Source organism: Phascolarctos cinereus, unplaced genomic scaffold (assembly GCF_003287225.1).
Source record: "Phascolarctos cinereus isolate Bilbo 61053 unplaced genomic scaffold, phaCin_HiC Scaffold_1;HRSCAF=81, whole genome shotgun sequence".
NCBI lineage: Eukaryota > Metazoa > Chordata > Mammalia > Diprotodontia > Phascolarctidae > Phascolarctos > Phascolarctos cinereus.
This window is the reverse complement of record NW_027555514.1, coordinates 203,185,434-203,206,610: the sequence shown is the minus strand read 5'-3', so window position 1 is coordinate 203,206,610 and position 21,177 is coordinate 203,185,434. Positions and strand designations below refer to the sequence as shown.

General features: G+C 36.3%; 1 protein-coding gene across 7 annotated transcripts in view; it reads right to left on the bottom strand.

The window, feature by feature from the left end:
* Nucleotides 1-9,342: 9,342 nt before the first annotated feature.
* The window catches only part of YAF2 (YY1 associated factor 2), a 78,443-nt gene continuing 66,608 nt past the window's right edge, over nucleotides 9,343-21,177 (bottom strand). For 6 of the 7 annotated variants that reach the window (XM_078156531.1, XM_078156523.1, XM_020979757.2 and 3 more), the window contains 2 exons: nucleotides 10,629-10,781; nucleotides 9,343-9,921 (listed from right to left, as the gene is read on the bottom strand). In XM_078156531.1, the coding sequence (XP_078012657.1) occupies nucleotides 9,684-9,921; nucleotides 10,629-10,781 (391 nt within the window). In that variant the 3' untranslated portion in view covers nucleotides 9,343-9,683. Of the gene's footprint in view, nucleotides 9,922-10,628; nucleotides 10,782-21,177 lie in introns of those variants that run through there. The other variant, XR_002322896.2, reaches the window with a different exon arrangement.

Genomic DNA, 21,177 nt, shown 5'->3' with positions numbered 1-21,177 from the left:
GCTACAGTATATCCACTCTTTAAGGTTATTATCTGAGACCATTGTATTGTTATTTTTCCTTCATTCTCCAAGAGGTCAATGATATCAGGAAAGTGATGCATGACTTGCAAGTGGATTGGATTTAACTGAGGAAGGGCTGTGCAAACTCACCAGCCTCACTCTCTCTTCCTGAGCCATCTAGGTCCAGTGCCAACATATAGGTCAGGATGCCTAGAGATGGCCCCGCAGCGCCCATTGTATATTCCTTGAGTGTACTATTGATGACTAATTAATACTGGATTAGTGAGCAGCAGTTCCTCTTTATGGGTTACTGAGAAAATGCCAAAGATTAAGTCAGTCAAGAAATATTTAACATCTGTACTACGTACCAATCGTTGTGCTGAGTGCTAGGGATACGAAAAAACCTCCCGGTAAAATAAAAAGCAGTCTCTGCCCTCAAGAAACTCACAATCAAATGGGGGAGGAAATATACAAATAACTATGTATAAACAAGCTATACACAGAATAAATTGGAAATTATCCTTCAGAGGGAAGATAACATAATTAAGTTGTCAGGAAAGGCCTCCTGCAGAAGGTAGAATTTTACCTGAGGCTTGAAGAAAGTCAATGAAACAAGGAGGAAGAAAAAAGAGAGAACTTTTCAAGCACTGGGGATAGGAAGTGAAAATGTCCAGTCAGGAAACTGAGTGTCTTGTGTGATGAACAAGGGTTTGAGGGTAGGTGGGGAGGGATGTTAAGGGGTGTGAGGATGCTGAGTGTAAAAAGACAGAGTGGGGGAAGAGGTTATAAATGGCTTTGAATGTCAGAGAGAGACATGTTCAGATCTATGCTTTTCACTTTGACAGTTGGAGAATGGACTGGAATGAGGAAGAGACTTGTGGCAGAAAGATCAAATAGCAGGCTATTGCAATAGTTCAGGCATGAAGAGATGAGTACCTGTACCAGGATAGCAGCTGTGTCAGAGAAGAGAAGTGGTCATAGGAGAGATGTTAAGGTAAAGTTAAAATTCACAGACCTTGGCAACAGATTGAATGGGGGTAAGGGATAAGAGAGAGTTAGGAGTCAAGAATGACACCTAGGTTGTGAGCCTGGGTGAGGGGAGGAATGGAAGTGCCTCTTGCCAGTAAAAGGGTAAAATTTGGAAGGAAGAAAAGATGAGTTTAGTTTTAGATGTTTAGAGTTTAAGATGTTTACAAGAGAGCCAATTCAAGATGTCCAACAGATAAATGGAAATGCAAAAATGGAGGTCAGCAGGGAGGTTAAAGCTGGATAAACAGATTTTAAAATCATCATACATGATTTGTTTGGAGGAAAGGTTCACTGGAAAATCAAGTAAAATATATGTGTGTGTGGAGGGTAGGGGTGAGGGGAGGTAGTAGTGGTGGTTATCTCAGCCTCCAAATACTCCCTGAATTTAATCATTATACTTAATTCCATAGCATTTTCATGACATCAGAATTATTATAGTAAAACTCAATATTGTACTTCCAATGTAGCTATCATGTCTTAACCTTCCCCCCCAAAAAAAGGTAAGGGCAAAAACGTGGCTAAAACTATCCTCTGAAATGATATAATAAATATAAGAGAGGAGTGAGCATCCATGGGACAGCTTTTGAGATGCCCAAAGACCAATATCCTATCAGAACAGAATCAGAGAGATGAATTTTAGGTGAAAGCTGTCAGAGAGTTAATCATAATTAAATTGTCTTTAGGTGAATTTACATAAAGACTTCATTGGATTCATCCTGTTAAAATAATTATTGATCTGGAATTTAATAAGATAAATGTAAAAATCCTATGACTGAAAAATTCTATACAAAAAAAGATACGGGTGTTTTAGTGGACTGTCAATATAAGTAAATATAAGGTCAATATAAGTAAATAAATTCAATATGGCAGCCAAGAATGCTATGTAGTCTTAGGCTACATTAACAGAGAAATGAATCCAAAATAAGGGAGATGATAACTCCATTGTACACCGTCATGGTCACAACAGGAGTATTGTGTTTAGTTCTGGGCATCACATTTCAGGAAGGACAGTGACAAGCTTAGAAGTGTCCAGAAGAGGGTGATCAAGATGATAAGGTGACTAGTGACCATGTCATACTAGGATTAGCTGAAGAAACTGTGGAGTTTTAGACTGAAGAAGACTTAGCTGTCACATAGAAAAGGGCATTGTTAGACTTTCTCTGTTTGGTCACAGACAATAGGATGAAAAGCACTGGGTGGAATTTATGGATAGAGAATCAAAGTAACGAAAAGTGCCTAATAACTATTGCCTGCAGGAGAAAAGTGGGTTCCCCCTCACTTGGGAGGTCTTCAAATGAAGAATAATGTTATACTGGGGGTTCTTAGTGAGGAATGGGTTAGACTAGTGGCATTGCTTCATAGGCCTGTTAGCCATTATGAAACCATGACATCCAAGTTTAGCTTTCAGGAATTAGGAGTATGAACACAACAGAGTCCAGTGTAAAGGATCAATTTCTATTGTTCAAAGAAAAGCTAGGGGCTAAAGAGACCACTGATGAAGAAGGAGTGAGCCAGAATCAGGAGCAAGAAAAAGAAATATTTATATAGCACCTACCACGTATTAGGCAGTATACTAAATGCTTTACAAATATTATCTTATTTGATCCTCATAACAACATTGTGAGGTAGAGGTTGTTGTTATCCCTATTTTACAATTGAGGAAACTGGGGGCAAATAGAGATTGACTTTCCCAGGGTCACAAAGCTAGTAAGTATCTGAGGTCAAATTTGAACTCAGGTCTTCCTGACCCTCGGGCCCAGTACTCTTATCTGCTGTACCCAACTGAAGAGAACACAAAGTGTCACAATAGTTAATTGCTAAGAACTGGGAACTATGCCCAAAAGAACTGGGAACTATAAAACCATGCATACCCTTTGACCAAGCAATTATTAGGTCGGTATCCCAAAGAGATTAAAAACAAAAAAAATGGACATATATATACAGAAATATTTATAGCCCCTCTTTTAGCAGTAGCAAAGAATTGGAAAGTCAGGGTTTGTCCTTCAATTGGGGAATGGCTGATATGATTGTGATAGAATACTATTGTGCTGTAAGAAATGATGAGTAGGATGCTCTCAGAAAAATTTGGAAAGACTTACATGAGCTGGTGCAAAGTAAAATGAGCAGAATCAGGAGAACATTGTATATAATAATAGTAATACTGTATAATCAGCTGTGAATGACTTAGCTATTCTCAGCAATACAATGAGCCAAGACAATTCTGAAGGACTTATGATGATGCAGATTGAAGCATACTGCTTTACTTTCTTTTTCTTTTCGTCTGTGTTTTTTTTTCACAACATGGCTAACACGAAAATGTTTTGCATGACTGCACATGTATAGATAACCTGTATCAAAATGCTTGTCTTCTCAATAAGTGGGGGAAGGAGACCAAGAGAGAGAAAGAATTTAGAATTCAAAAATTTTTTTAAACAAATGTTAAAAATTGGTTTTGGGTTTTTTTTTAATAGCATGCTTGAGTCTTTTGGTCAATATTCAATCAATATCAGTTCTTTCTCTGGAGGCAAACAGTATGCTTCATTCATCATTAGTCTTTTGACATGGTCTTGGATCATTGTATTGTTGAGAATAGCTAAGTCATTAACAATTCTTCATCCAACAATACTTTGTTACTGTGTACAACATTCTCCTGGTTCTATTCACTTCATCAGTTGATGGAAATCTCTCCAGATTTTTCTGAAATCATCCTGTTTGTCATTTTTTACAGCACAATAATGTTCCATTACAATCATATATCATAGCTTATTTAGCCATTTCCCAATTGATGGCATCCCTTTGATTTCCAATTCTTAGCTACTGTAAAAAGAGCTGCTATAAATATTTTTGTACAAATAGGTCTTTTTCCCATTTTTTGGATGTCTTTGGGATATAGACCTAGCAGTGGTATTGCCAGATCAAAGGGTATGCAAAGTTTTATAGCCCTTTGGGCACAGTTCCAAATTGCTCTCCAGAATGATTGGATCAGTTCACAATTCCACCAAGAGTGCACTGGAGTCCCAGGTTTCCCACAATCCTTCCAACATACATTTTCCTTTTTTGTCATATTAGCCACTCTGACAGGTGTGAGGTGGTACACTTCAGAGTTGTTTTAACTTGCATTTCTCTAATCAATAATGATTTAGAGCATTTTTTCATATGACTATAGATAGCTTTGATTTGTCTGAAAACTGCTTGTTCATATCCTTTGACCATGTATCAATTGTGGAATGACTTGTATTAAAAATTGTTTTTACATGTAATTGGGGAAAAATAAAATATTAAATTCTTAAAATAGAAAAAAAGTTAATTGTAAGGTAGTATTAAGAACTATATTTTCCTATAGGTATAATTATACCGGTATGCTGCAACACCCATGTTCAAACCAAACTAAACTGCTTTCTGGCTAAAACTGATCAATTGTGGGGATTTTTCCCAAAGGGTACAAATACATTTTTAATTTCATAATGGAAATCAACAGGAAAAAAGCACTTACTTTGCATAAAATTATATACAAAGTATGTGTTAAAAGTGTGAAAATAATGTACCCCAAACATAACAATGTTCCTAATATATAAACACATTAATTCTATGACATTAAAAAGGAATATAATTTATCTACAGCATCTCACACCCACCCCCTTCTATTTATTCATATAACAACTACCCTACCTCTCCCAGGCCACTGCAATAGTTTCCTAATTGATCATTCCCATTTCTAGTATCTATCTATCTGTCACAGCTGCTATATTGTTAATTCTAAATTACAGATCTTGGCCACGATGTGCTCCTGCTTAAGGAACTTCAGTGGCAGGTTTCCGAATTAACCTTTAGTTGATGTTCTCTCCTTCCTCAGGTATACCTAGGACACTTTGCTCTACCTTTCATTTCCCTTAGGCCTTGTTATTACTCACCTATGTATATGTTTTATACCCCCAGAAGAATGTAAGGTCAAAGAGGGCAGGGTCTTTTTCATTTGTTTTTGTATATCCGGTACCTAGAATGCAGTAGGTATTTCACGTTTTTTGAATTGAGCCATTTACATACAAAACTTTTCAACTTTAGTTTTGACAGAAATTTTTTTTAAAATGTTACACTTGTCTATCTTAGAAAGCAGGATATGTTGACCATGAGTTAAAATTTTTTTTGATTACCCAGAGTCATTATGAACAATTATTATCCTATGTTATATTACAACAATGGTCTCAGAAAACACAATATTAAATTGGTATCCCCTTCTACTTCATATTTATTCTCCTTCTTCTGCCACTGGTGTCTCTATTCTCTACAGTCACTGAGTTTGCTTCCAGCTATCCTTGACTTATCTCTGCTACAGATTCTGTTGTCCGTCATTCTCTTTTTTTCTTTTCTCTGATGTTTTTACTCTTTGGCAGCTTCCGTGATCTTAGTTGCCAAAACCAATGGCTTTTTTCTCAATCCTCACTCTCCTTGACCTCTGCAGTCTTTGACACTGTTGATCTCTCTCCTTTTTGCTACTGTCTTCTAAGTTTTGGGGACACCATTCTCTCCTGGTTTTCTTCCTACCTATCAGACTACTTCTCTACCTCCTTTGCTGTATTCTCCTCCAGATCACACCTTCTAACTATAAGTGTCATCCAGATTTTGTCCTGGGTCCTCTTCTCTTCCTCCTCTATGAAGCTCTACTTGGTGTTTCATCAGCTCCCATGGATTTAATTACCATCTTTATGTTGATGATTCTCAAATCTACCTTTCCTGTCCCAATCTTTCTCCTAACCTCCACATTTGAATCTCCAATTGCATTTCAAACATCTCAAACGAGATGTTCAGTAGACATCTTAAACTCAATTACATCAGAATTCATTATCTTTTCCCCTAAACCCTTCCCCCCCCTTCCAACCTTCCCTACTGCTATAGAATGCAAGACCATTCTACTAGTCTCTCATGTTCACAACCTAGGAGTCATCCTGGATTCCTCACTATTTTTTACCCCTCATGTCCAAGCTACTGCCAAAGCCTGTCGATTTTACCTTTCCGACATATTTCAAGTACCCCTCCTTCTCTTTTCTGATACTGTCAGTATTCTACTGCAAGCCCTCATCATCTCATGTCTTGACTACAACAATAGTCTACTGGTGGGTCTGTCTACCTGATTCTCTTTCCAGTCCAGGCCATCTTCCATATATCGACTTAAGTGATTTTCCTAAAATATATGTCTTATCACGTAAACTCCTGTGGCTTCCTATTGCCTCCAAAAGCACATACAAAATGCTCTGTTTGGCAGTCAAAGCCTACCCTCCTCATACCTTTCCAGTCTTCTTGCACCTTATTCCAACACGCACACTTTAATCTAGTGCCACTGTCCTCCTGCTGTTCCACAAACAAGACCATCTCTCAGTTCCAGGCATTTTTTTTGGCCATCCTACAAGCCTTCCTCTTCTTCCTTGCCTACTGACCTCCCTGGTTTCCTTTAAGTCCCAACTAAAATTCCACCTTTGACAGGAAGCCTTTCTTAACCCCTCTTAATTCCAGTGCTTTCCCTTTAAAAATGATTTCCTATTTATCCTGAATATAGTTACTTTATATTTGTTTGTGTGTTGTCTTCCCCATTAGACTGTAAGTGCCTTGAGGGTAGAGATTGTCTTTCGCTTCTTTTTGTATGGACAATACTTAGCCCAAAGCTTGGCAACAGTAGATATTTAATAAATGTTTATTGAATTAAATTAATAAATACCCTCTCCTGCTAACTTGGGCAAAGGACTTAACTTCTCTGAGCCTAAATTTCTTCATCTACAAAATTTGTATCACATGACATCTAAAAAACTCAGTCCTACAATTCTATTAATTGATTACATGATCACTGAAAAATAAGGCCTTGAAAAAAGATGAGCTCCCTTCCTCCTTTTTTTCCCTCCTTTCTTATAGAACAAATTATGTAGCATCAATTCTTTCATTAGAAAGATATTTAAGGGGCAGCGAGGTGGCACAGTGGATAAAGCCCAGCCTTGGAGTCAGGAGGACCTGAGTTCAAATCTAGCTGTGTGGCCCTAGGCAAGTCACTTAACCCCGCTTGCCTCTCAAAAAAAAAAAAAAGAGACATTTAGAAAAGCATCAAAGAGAGCATTTGAAAATAATACCATATAACCACACGAATATGATTAAGGGACTATTAAGAGCAGGAAAATAATTTAGAGAAAATACTTCTCTGTCATACTAAAAACGCTAGTTTTAGAATCAAAGGATTTGAGACTTGACACTGCCACTTAAATTGTGTGACTTTTGCAAAGTACTTCTGAGCCTCAGTTTTTTTGCCAGTAAAAAGTAAGATAAAATTTGCCCTTCATACTTCATCAAGTGTAATGTAGTGGAAAAACACTAGATCTGGAGTCAAAAGGATTTGGATCCAAATGTTAACTCTGTCATTTATTTTATATTCTGCTAGTCATAACTACTCAGGCCTCAGTATTCCATAAGATGACCTCCAAGTTCTGCTCTAGCTTTAAATCCTATGATCCTATCTGGATAATACAGGAAATACATTTTCTAAGCTTGATAAGCTGCTCTCAGAGAGTTTTAACGTTTTGTAAGCAAAGAAACATCATGTAAGCCAATTTTTTTTTGCTTACTGTTTATGTTTGCCAGACTATTATCTCTTTTGCAATCCATTTAAAGGTCTGCCAGGACATTTTATTTTTCTTCTGTCAGAAAACTGTAATGAGAGGACAATCTGTAGAACATAGTGTCACCTAAAAAAACTGAAGACTCTATTAGCATATGCAAATGTCCAGGACCTCAAAAAAAATCAACCTTTAAAAGCATTTGAGTAATAGGAAATGAAGATGTCTTACTTTGGTAAGACAAATTAGAGCTCATAGTTCAAAAAAAGTCAAAATAACCAGTAAACTGGTCTTTCATTAGAAATATCCTAGCAAAATCACCATCCCCAAAACTATACTTTTTAAGTTTTAATTTTTTACATAAGTCCAACCAAAAAATGAAGTACTTAAGTATTTAGATATCACATCTGACTTTCTTTTTATGCAACTATTTCACAACTAGCATCTAACAAAATGGACAGTACTACTATGGCTATAAGTGCTGCAATTAAATAGAAAATTACATTTACATCCCCCCCAAAACCCTTAAGGTTACAACTGTCAAAGTCTACAATTTATATTATCATGAAGATGTCTTTTTATGTAATATTATATAGCTATGTTCACTGATAAATGTCTAGTCTATTTTTATATTAATTCCTTGTATGTAAGAATATCGGGCAATAAACATTTATTAAGCACGTACTATGTGCCAGGCACTGTGCTAAGTGTTGGAGATACCACCCCCCCAAAAAGGCAAAAGATAGACCCTGTCTTTAAGAGGCTCACAATCTAATGGGAGAAGACAACAAACAAACATGTACTTAACAGAAGAAGAATTAGGAGATCTTATGAGAATTTAAGATCCATCATGTGGTTTCTAGATTGGATTTTTTTTTGTGCATCAAATACACATTGGCTGTAAACAAAAATGAAAAAAGTATAGTCATAAAAATATTTTATTGGTAATTTTACATAATAATGGGTGACTGTAAATATTTTTGTCTGTGTTAACATGTGCATAAATGATAATTATGCCTGAAAATAGGGAACTGCATGTTTTTCATAGGAATTATCTAAAAATATTTAATAAAGGGTCAATTAAAATGACGAAAGCTGACTTAAGAAATAGGATAAATTATTATTCTCCACTTCTGTGCACCACTCTATATTTCTGTAGTACTTATATTTATACATATGGATAGCACTAAAAAAGTCTGGGGCAAGGAAAGAATGATAAAATTATTATACATTTAAATTTCTTTCAGTAATGAATGAAACCTCTTAAATGGAAATTTTCCTGTTGCCTTTTTTTGTGACAAATGCATACCATCATTTGAAATGGAACATTTTATATAGTACGTAAAATAACCAGTATATAATGATAATAGTACTGGTATTTGAATTATAAAGCTAAACAACTGATACCTTAAAATGTTTAGTATTTTGCTAGTAAATATAATAAATGAATGTTAAAAAATGTCAATAAAAGAAAACCTGATAAACCAGTAACAGTAATCTAAAGATCCTTTAATAACAATTTTCCTACTTAACCACAACAGGTACCAGCAGGTATACTTCAAGAAGATAACTATTATGAAAATCTAGTTGCTCTAATAGTTGATTAAATTGATCTGACTTGTATGTATATATGTATACACACATACACACACACATACACACACACACACACACACCTCTTTTATAATTCTCAAATAATACATATCTAGGCAGCTTGAACTATGTTATAAAAATTTTAATTCAGTACATGCCAATAGTAGTGAAATCAAGTTTTAAGTGTTGGAATTCACTAAGAGTGAAAAAGATTACCAATAATACTGCATAATGAATGCTCCACCACATTTTCATGGCACTTTTAACTCTGGATATCAAAATGTTAATTCTGGAAATGTGGTCTTTAGTGTAGATTGCAACAAAATTATTAATCTTAATGCACTTATATTTCATGTAAAACATGTTGTAGGCTGAGCATAAATGGTTGTCATGAAAATGTGGCATGTGTTGGCCAAAATATTTGTATTTTACAGAGAAATGACTAAAGAAATTGGAAAAAAGTAAACTTTAATGAGACTCTCCATTTAATGATGAGGCTTCTCCTCTGGGTGAAGATGACCTGGACATTCCTCTCTCTGTATTATCAGAGCTAGAACCACTCTGACTATGATGATCTGCAGAAGCAGCACTAGATGCAGGTGGTGACTTAGTTTTCTCCTTAAAGTCTGTAATAATGACTGTCAGATCTCCAACGGTCACTTCCAAATGCTGAGCGCTACTCCGATCCACATTTTTCAATCGTGGCCTAAATGAAATTTATAACATTTTAAACTAGTTTTGCCCTCTAACATAATTTCTGTGAAACTTATGTGCAAAATTTACATGAAAAATACATCTGTGTAAAAAGTAAGGTATCTAGTATAACAAGCATGCCAGCAGTACACTGATGTTAAAAAATGTGGCAATGTTTACTATTCAGCATTAGAGCCACAACAGAATGGTTCCAACTATAAGTCTTATCGAAATCAATCATGAAACATTTAACTTAGTGGCACAACAATCATGTAAAAGGATATGGTCTGAACCAATGTTATAAATATGTGCAAATGTATAATTTATGCCAAAATAGTGTAGAGAATTCAGCAATAATATGTCTCATTATCAATATCTATACTTTTTCACTAAAGTTTTATGTAACTGATGACTAAAAATTATGGTTGGAACAGTCTAGAATGCTTATTCCAAAGAGTGTGCTGGTGTATAGGCTAAGAGTATTCGTCATTAAAAAAACCAAATGGCTAATTCACATCCTATTAAGTTACATATGTGAAGAGTACCATTTTTAATTTCTATGATTTAATTTCTAGGACCTTTTGAAACCATTCAAAACTTTAAAGTTATTTTTATGCACATAATTTTATGCACATAATTTTTATGCACATATTAAATCTTTAAAAAAGAAATAAAAATGTACAGATTCTCCAAATGCTACAAAATATGTTTCAGATTTACCTGGTTTTCTTATGACTGTTCTTTTTGCTAGTTGTTTCTTTTTCACTTTTTTCCTTTTCTAATTTATCTTTTTTCTCTTTCTTTGATTGTGGGGGGGGCACAAACTGCTGGGTAACTTGCTGTGCAACCAACTGGGAGACAGGTCGAGGTTTCCTGTGTACATTTTAAAAAATAATTTTATTGTATTTCAAGAAAATGTTCTTACAGAATATTATGTAAAAGAAATACAAACTATGACTTCCAAATTATTTACAAGTTAAAGTCGGATCATAAAGTTTAAAGAGAAAATAAATTACTTTGCTTTTTCTGTTAACATTTGGGAAAACTAGGCCAATTTATGACATAATATAATTAAAGCATTCTGAGCAATAGGAATCAACTTAATTATTAGATTTATTAATATCTGAAATAAAGCAAGCCATCAAACCAAATGTTTGTGGTAGGTACAACATATGTAATGAATACAAATCATTAAAGCATAAGTATGGATTACTGTGTGCTGGTATTATATAATCTGTATTTACAAGCAGATTTAGATAAATTCAAATATTTACTAAGTAGTTGATACATATAAAGTATTGAAAACAGAACACTGTTCTTTTCCTGAACACATATAGAGCAGGCTTCTTTATTCTGCGGCTCAAAATGTCTTATTTCTAACCAAAACCAATCCATTTTTATTTGAAAACCTATTTTTCCCTTGTAAAGCAGGCAAAGAGAATAACCTCAGAATCTTTCCCCTAAACTAGGGAAAAGGTTATCCTTTCTAGCACCAAGTCAACAATTCTAGTTCCTCTAATTTTTCCTTATAATTGACTTTTTTTTTTATCATTACACAGCTGTACTCTGGATTCACAATTTTTTGACATCCTTTTGAGTATACACAGATCTTTGTAACAAGGGAGGTTCAATTTAAAAAGCTAAAGACAAAAAACATTAATAAAACTCACTTTGAAAACTTAAAAAAAAAAAGTAGTGACCAAAATTATACATCATTTTATAGTAAGGGTCTAAATAATAACAAACACATTGAAAGGTTTCTCAGCCTTTGCATTCATTGTACTGATTTTCAGTATCATACTGGAGCTTTATGGTTTAACGAAGGTAAAATATTATCCCCGTTTTGCAGATAAAGAAACTTAGCCTCCAAGAAGGTAAAGGACTTGCCCAAGGTCTCACAGAGTGTCAAATTTAATTCAACATCATAAACATTTTATTTAACAAATATTTCAGTGTAACTACTATATGAAAGATACGTTCATAGGCACTATGTGTACATTATTATTATAAAGTTGGAAGGCAAGTAGGGACCAGATTATGAAAGGCTTTAAATGCCAAGCAATAGATTTTATATTTTATCATAAAGGCAATAATGAACCACTAAAGATTTTTGATCAAGGGAAAGAATATGTCCAGATTTTTGACTTGTGAAGATGATTTTTGAAATGTGGAGGTTGGGTTTCAGAGTGGGAGAGACAGATCAACTAGGAGGCTATTGGAACATTTCAAGTGAGAGGTAGTAAGGGATGTAATTAATCTAGGGTTTCCCCACAATATATGTGGAGAAAGGGAGTCAGATGCGAGAAACCTAGGTAGGTAAAACTAACAAGATTTAAAGCAAGTATTCAAACCTAAGTCACTTGTTTCTCAGTCTAGCACTTTCTCCACTAATCCATGCTGATTTTTTTCACTATTAGCATGTCTTTTTCTAAGTGGATTTTAGGCAAGGATTATGACTTGGTCCTATTTAATACTACAGAGGTCTGTATAGGGCTGGGCACAAGCAGAACTTTTAATATTTAACTGAAGAGATTCCAAGGGATAATACAATAAAAATTTTAAAGAATCACTTGTGCATAGAACTTGCACAACTGCTAGGTTGTGCAAAGCTTTGAAGGCCAGGTAAATAGGTCTGAACTTTATTCAGTAGGCAATAGGAAGACAATGAAAATTTCAGCAGAGTACTGATGGTAGCAGACCCCCTTCTTCCCCCCACCCCAGTTTGCAGTACCTGTTCCCTCCTCCCCATTTACAGAGTACATCTCACAAATAAAGCTAATCCAGGTTCAAAGTACTCTATGGATCTACATCCACCAATGTGTTGTATCTTTACAAGCAAGGTACGTAACAGTCAAATGAACAGTGAAAGTACATAACTAGTTCAAAGCAAAGGCATTCAATGTAATAACGTGAAAAAAATAGTAAAAACATATTATATACCTGGCCAAGAATATTAGTGGAAGAACATATAGTAACAAGCATTTATTAAGCACCTATTAAGTGCAAGGCATTGTGCTAAGTGCTGGGGACACAAAGAATGGTAAAACACAAGCCCTTGCTTTCAATAAGCTCAGATTAATAAGGGCAACAACCCACAAACAACTATCTACAAACACGCTAAATGTAGGACAAACAGGAAATAATAGACAGAAAGCACTAGAATGAAAAAAAATTAGAAAGGCTTCTCACAAGAGGTGAGATTTTAGCTGGGAACTGAAGGAAGCCAGGGAAGCCAGGACACAGAGATGAGGAGGCAGAACATTCCAGGCATGGGGAATAGTCAGTGAAAATGCCCAGAGTAGAAGAAGATGGAGTATTATGTGCGACCAACATCAAGAGGGCTAATGTCACTGAAGTGCAAAGTGTGTTGGGGAGTGTAAAGTATAAGACTGGAAAAGTACTAGGGAAGGGGGTATAAGTTTAAAAAGGGCTTTTAATACCAAAGAAAAGATTTTGTATTTGATTCTGAAGACAACAGGGATCCAATGGAGGGGGGAGCATGAGGTAGAGTAAGGGCTCAGCAAAATGGTCAGACCTTTGCTTTAGCAAGATCACTTTGATAGGTGAGTGGAAGATGAACTGGTGTGTGGGAGAAACATTTGTGTCAAAGAGACCAATCATTAGCCTACTGCAATTGTTCAGGAGTAAGACAATGAGGGTCTGCCCCAGGGTGGTGGCAATGTCAGAAGGTGGTATATATGAAAGATGTTAAGAAGGTTAAAAAAAAAAAGTGACAGGCCTTGGCAACAGATTAGATATGGGGGAAGGGGATGGGAGAGTGAGGGGTCAAGGATGACACTTGGGTTATAACCTTGGAGGCCTAAGAGAATGGTAGCGCTTTTGAAAGTAACAGGAAAGGAAAAGAAGAGGATTTGGGAAAAAAGATAAATTCAGCTTGGGATGTGTTGAGTTTAAGATGTTTAAAGGAAATACAGTTTGAGATGTCTAATATTAGACACTTGGAGATGGGAGACTAGAGACAAGCAGAGAGGTTAGAGTTGGATAAAAATATATGAGAATTATCAGCACAGAGGTGATAATTCAATCTATGAGAGCTGATGAGATCACCAAATGTAACAGAATAGAAAGAAATGAGATGAGGATCTGGGACAGAGATATCCCGCGAGAAAATCATGGTTAGTGAACATGACAAATAAAGATCTATGAAAGGAGATTTGAGAAGGAAGGTTCATATAGGCAGGAGAACCACGAAACAGTACTATCACAAAAACCTATAGAGAAAAAAATATCAAGGAAAAAAGGGTGATCCATAGTGTCAAAGGCTGCAGAGAAGGATAAGGATTGAGAAAAGACAATTTTGAGATCTGGCAATTAAGATATCATTAGTAACTTTGGAGAGAGTAGTTTTCATTGAATCAGAAGCCAGACAGTACAAAGTTAAGAAGAGAGTGAAAGGAAAAGAAGTGGAAACACCTATTGTAGACAGCTTTCTCAAGGTGTTTAGTTACAAAAGGGAGGAGAGATATAGGACAATAACTAGTGGGGTGGATGGATCAAGTGAGGGTTTTTGGAGGACAGAGACACAAGCATGTTTGTAGGCAGTTAGAGAAGCAGCTAGTAGACAGGGAGAGATTGAAGACTAGTAAAAGAGTAAAGTTGCTAACATTTTCTGATAGTGTCACTGAACTCCTGGTGTCAAGTCTGCTCTTTGCTGGTCTGCTCTAAATGCTGCTACACTCAATATGTACTTTCCACTAGTTACAGCTAGGCACAGCCCCATTAAACCATAAAAAGCTACTATGGTGCTTGGAAGTTCAAGATACAAACTCAGAAGACAAATGACATGAAAATGTCTACAAGCATAGCTTTGAAGAAAAAAATGCAGAGTGGACAAAGCCAAACAAGAATTCCTAGAAGAATTTCTAGAAAGATTTTTTTTAAAAGTAAAAAAATGATTTTTAAAAAAATCAAATAAGAGCAACAAAGGAAAAGATGGGAAAACAAATGAGCAATGCAAGAAAATTATGAAAAGAGAATAAACAGTTTTGGTAAAAAATAGACAGACACACACACACACAAACTGAAGGGGAAAAAAAACCTTAAAAAACAAAACTGACCAAATGGTAAAAGAGGAACAAAACTTCACTCAAGAAAATAATTCCTTAAGAAAATCAGAACTGCTTAAGTGGAAGCTAATGACTGCATAAGGCATCAAGAAACAACAAAACAAAGTCAAAAGAATGAAAAAATAAAAAATTCTGAAATATCTCATCAGAAAAACAACTGATCAGAAAAGTAGAGCAAGGAGAGATAATTTTAAAATCATTGGACTACCTAAAATCCCCGATAAAAAAATGAGCCCAGACATCATTTCTTTTTTTATTGGTAAATATTTTTATTAATTTATTTTTGAACTTAAATACAAAATAAGAAAAGAAAAAGAAACATATTATAAACTTAAATACTAAAACTTAAATACAAAATTAGAAAAGGAAAGAAAGCATTACCATGTACACAATAGAACGTGAGAGGATTCAAAATATATAGAAATAAATTTCCATTTCAAGAAAGCCTATATAATACCACACACGGTGTTCAGAACTGTCCATCTTTATTCCTTGTGAGTTTTCTTTTGTTCTCTGCTGTGCACTTTTTACTATGTTCTTGTTCTTCCCCCTTTCTCCTCCTCATCCACAATAAGGTTAGAATTAAGCATGGATACATACACACACATGCATGTGCACAAGTACACATATTGACACATATATACACATATATATAATTAGATATCTGTAATCATAATCATATAGCGACATATACATTCATTTGCATCTATGTAAGACTGTACTGTATTTGTTTATCCTCTGTTTCTCTGAGGGTGGTTAAACATCTTTCATAAGTCCAAGTCTTTCCATATTTTTCTAAGTCCACCAATTCATCATTTTCTACAAGACAGTAATATTCCAACTTTATATTGTCTAGTTATTTTAAATAGTCTAAAACAATATTGGTTAATGTGGTTGACATTCTTCTATTTTGATTAAATCTATTTTAGCTTTAACTTTGTCTGAGATCATGATTACTACTGCTGTTTTTTTTTCATATATTCTACTCCTGATTTTTGTTTTATATTTGTATGTATCTTTTTTCTTGTCCCTCCTGACTCCTCTACTTTACTTCTGCCTGCTACCTTGCCCTCCCATTACTTAACCTACTCCCCTCCAAAGATCCCTCTCTTGTCCTCTTTCTATTTGAATTCAGAAGACTTTCATAGCCTTCCAAATAGATGTTATTCACTCTTTATCCCATTCCCATTGATCTAGACACCTTTCTATACCCCCTCTCTATCCTATTCCCTCACCCTCTTATTTCTTTATAAATTTAGAAGACTTTGATTCCCTTCCAAATGTATATAGTTCTCTTTTTCACACAGATCGGATGTAAGTAGGCTGCCCTCTAAAAATCTCTCTCTTATCCTCTCCCCCGCCACCTTTTTATTTCTTTCAAAATTTAGAAGACTTTTATGCTCTTCTAGATATATATGTATCGTTCCCTCTTTTACCCATTCCCAATGATTTAGTGTAAAGTTCCAGAACTACCAGCCCTCCTACCCCATCTAAGTCCTCTATGTCAGTTTTACCTCTTGTACCACATTTGTACCTTTTGCTAAATGGTTTTACTTTTCAGGATCACATCATACTCAGGTCTATCCCAGTCTTTCTTTTGAACTACCCAATTACTGATTACAATCTTAGACATACATATTTACATTTCTTCATATAAAAAGTAAATGGTCCATCCTGATTGAGTCCCTTATAATTAGTCTTTGATGTGCACAATATATTTCTCTTGGATCTTGTATGTCAAATTTTCTATGAAGTTCAGGTTTTTTGTTTTTTTGCAATAAAATCCTGAAAGTCTGGCAATTTATTGAATGTCCATTTTTTTTCCCCATTCAGGATCATGCTTAACTTTGCTGGGTTTCAGAATTTGACTATGATATTCCTGTAGGTTTTCCTCACAGGATCTCTTTCAGGTGGTGATTGTTGGGTGTTTTCTATTTCTATTTCCCCTACTTGTTCTTATGCTTCAGGAAAATTTTCTTTATTTCTTGTATTACTGTATCAAGATTCTTTTTTTGAGTGTAGCTTTCAGGTAATCCAATTATTCTTATGTTTTATCTTCTCGATCTGTTCTCCAGATCATTACGAGATGTTTCACATTCTCTTCTATTTTTTCATTCTTTATATTTTATTATTTCTTGGTCTCTTATAACTTCACTGCCTTCCCCTTGCCCAATTCTAACTTTCAATGATTTGCTTTTTTCCTTAAGATTCTGTATCTCCTTTTCCAGTTGATTGACTTTCTTTTCATTATCTTCCTGTTTACCTTGTTCTTTTTTTAAAAAAATTTTTCCTCAATCACTCTCATTTGATTTTTAAAGTCTTTTTTTAAGTTGTTCTGTGAATTCTTTTTGGGCAGGTGACCATTTGGCATTATTCTTTGAGGTAGGAGAGGCTTCTTTTCCTTCAGTATCCTCCTTTGAAGACAAGCCCCAGTCTTCTCTATTCCCATAGTAACTTTCTATGGGTTCTTTCTCTTCTGCCTGCTGTGTGTGTGTGTGTGTGTGTGTGTGTGTGTGTGTGTGTGTGTTTTTATCTGTAGGAGCTTATTATTGTAATCACTTCTGGCCTTGGGGTATGGAGGATGGTGCCTCTGGCCTCAGATCCTCCTTCAGTTCTCCCCTCTGGCCTGGAATGTAAACCAAGAACTCTGTCCTCCTATACTTGCTGACAGCCAGTAGCATCCCTACCCCACTGCTTCTGCACTCACTGGGCATTAGTTCCTTCTTCCCCAGGGCCCTGGCTTGTTAGCACAGTTGGGCCTGGCGTACCTTATCAGCAGAGGTTCCTTCAATCTTCCCTAGTCAGATGCCCCACACTGGGAGGTGAAAATTCTGGTGACTGGGGCCAAGGCTACCTCCCAACCCAGCTAGCCCCCAGGCTCACTACTTGCTGATTCAGTGGAACTAGCTTGGAGTTTTCACATCACAGGGACCAAAACTCAGTCCTGGGACTTTTCTTCAGATCTCCAGCTGTCCCAAGGACCACTGTTCTATTTCAACTGTTGTTTATTTTTACTGCCCCACATTCGCCCTGAGGTGCTATTTTGTCTTGTTTGTGGAGGAAATCTGGAGAGCTTGGAATTTTCTGACCTACTCCACCATCTTCCCAGAATCTTTTCTCAGACATCATATTTCAAGAAATTATAAACAAAAACTGCCCAGATATCTTAGAGCCAGTGGTCAAAGTAGAAACTGAAAGAATCCATTTGTCACCCAGAAAGTGATTCCAAAATGAAAACTCCCAGGAACACTATAGCCAAATTCCAGGGCTCTCAAGTCAAGGAGAAAATACTGCAGTGAGGAGCCAAGATGGCAGAGTAAAAAGTAAGTCACTCTCACCCTCCCTTATCAACTTCTGAAAACCCATAAAATACCAACCCTGGAAGAACCTTGGAACAGCTGAACCAGAAGAAAGACAGGGTGCAGCATTCCCATAGCCCAGGTTGCTTGAGGGACTTACAGGAAAGGCCCTTCTTGCCCTGGGGGAAGGGGAGCAGTACAGAATGGGAGGCATCCCAGCAAGCTAGCAGAAAGCCCCACCTCAACATACCAGGAGGAGATCCTGAAACCCAGGTGGTCAAGCAGGCAAACACCAACACCTGTGCCCTTGAGTGCCTCAGTGAGGGAGGGGGAACTGGTGGAAACCAGCTTGGAAAACCACCAGATGCCTCGGCATTCTACAGCAACCGGCTCTCCCAATGCCTCAGCAAAACTAAGGGAAGCAATGCTCCAAGGGGCCCCAAGAGGATAAACATCCTGCAACATCCATGTGAAAGGAGCTGAAGAAAGCTAAAGGAAGGAAAGGCCAGGATGAGCAGGAAATCAGAGCCACCCCACCCAATCCTACCCCTAGAGTTCCAGTGTTGCTGATTCCAGCCCAAAACCTAGTAAGCCACCAGAACCCAAGAGCCTCCAACTGCCAGCACTGGAGGCCCTAGCACACAAAGACAGTGACCAGACCCTAGGCTCCTAACACAAGAAGCTTGGGTCAGTGCCCTCTGCTCCCCATCAGGAGAGCTCAGTCTCTTTAAAGGCCAGGAAATAAGCAAACAACATAAGCAAAAAGAAACGTACGTTAGATTCTTATTACGGAAAGAGTGAAGATCAAGGCAGAACTTCTGAAGAGGACAACATTGTCAACAAACCCACATCTGGAACCTCAAAAGGGAATATGAACTGGTCTGAAGCCCAAAAAGCCTTCTTAGAAGAGCTCAAGAAAAATTTTAAAAGTCAAATGAGAGAGGTAGAAGAAAAAATGGGAAAAGAAATGAGAGATATGCAAGAGAGAATCAATAGCTTGGAAAAGGAAGGACAAAAATTAACTGTAGAAAACAAGTCCTTAAAAAATACAATTGGCCAACTGCAAAAAGAGTACACTGAAGAAAACAAGTCGCTAAAAAGTACAACTGACCAGGGGGCAGCTAGGTGGCACAGTGGATAGTGCTTTAGCCTTAGAGTCCGGAGGACCTGAGTTCAAATCCAGCCTCAGACACTTGACACTTACTAGCTGTGTGACCCTGGCCAAGTCACTTAACCCTGATTGCCTCACCAAAAAGCAAAAGAAAAGAAAAGAAAAGAAAAGAAATACAATTGGCCAAATGAGGAAGAAGTACAAAAACTAATAGAAGAAAACAATTTGTTAAAAATTAGAATTGGGCAAATGGAAGCTAATGACTCTATTAGAGAGCAAGAATCAGTGAAACAAAAATAAAAGAATGAAAAAAATAGATTAAAACATAAAATACCTCACTGGTAAAACAACTCATTGGAAAACTGATCCAGGAGAGACAATTTAATAATTATTGGTCTACCTGAAAATCAAATGAAAAAAGGAGCCTGGACAGTATCTTTCAGGAAATCATCACAGAAAACTGCCCTGAGGTCCTAGAACCAGAAGGTAAAATAGCCATAGAAAGAATCCACCAATCACCTCCTGAAAGAGATCCCAAATTGAAAATGCCAAGGAATATAGTAGCCAAATTCCAAAATTACCAGGTCAAAGAAAAAATACTGCAAGCAGCCAGAAAGACACAATTTAAATACCATGGAACCACAGTCAGGATTATGCAGGACCTTGCTCCTGCTACATTAAAAGACTGTAGGGCATGGAATATGATATTCCATAAGGCAAAGGAGCTTGGATTACAACCAAGGATCAACTAAGCATCGAATATTAGCATGATCTTTCAGGGAAGGAGATGGATATTCAATGAAATAGGGGACTTCCAAACCTTCCTGATAAAAAGACCAGAACTCAACAGAAAATTTGATCTTCAAATACAAGACTCCAGAGAGATATAAAAAAGTAAATGGAACAGAAAGATACAACATATTATTAATAAGGGCAAACTGTTTTACATCCCTACAAGGGAAGATAACACTTGTAACTCTTGAGAACTGCACTGTTATTACACCATGTTAAAGGGGTATACATAAACAGAGTAGGTATAAATTGACTTTGATGTAATATTAAAAAAAAATTCTAATCAAGTGGGTTAAATGGATCCAAATAACTGGATTGATCCGATCTAAGGAAATGTACTGAGAGAAAAGGAAAGGAAGAGACAGACAAGGGTAAATTACATTACAGGAAAAGGCACAAAAACCTATTACAGCAGAGGGGGGAAAAAAAAGGAAAATTCAACTACTGTAGAGCCACAGTCAACATCATACAAGATTTAGCAGCTAAAAGAGCTAAGGACTTGAAATATGATATTCCAGAAGACAAATACTAGCTGTAATACTAGCTTTACTAGTTGTAGTACTAGCTTTACAACCAAGAATAAGCTACTCAGGAAACTAAATATAATCTTAGGGGGGGTTGGGGGGGAGATTGACGTTTACTGCTTCTTCACCTCTGTATCTTTGTTATCCAAACTCCTTTTAAGACTCACCTTAAATCCTAGCTTCTTCAAGAGGCCTTTCCCACTCTACCTAGGTATTTATCTTCCTTTCTTATATTACTTTCTATCCATTTAGTATATATTCTGTCTGTTTCTAATTATTTACATGTTACCTCTCACATTAGATTAGGAGCTCCCTGAGGACAGAGACCATGTTTTTGCCTTTATTTGTATGCCAGTACCTGGCATATAGTAAGTACTTAACACATACTTATTGACTGACTGAAATTAGTCACAAGATCATTCATTTATTTAAAGGCAAGAAAGCATATTCATTTTC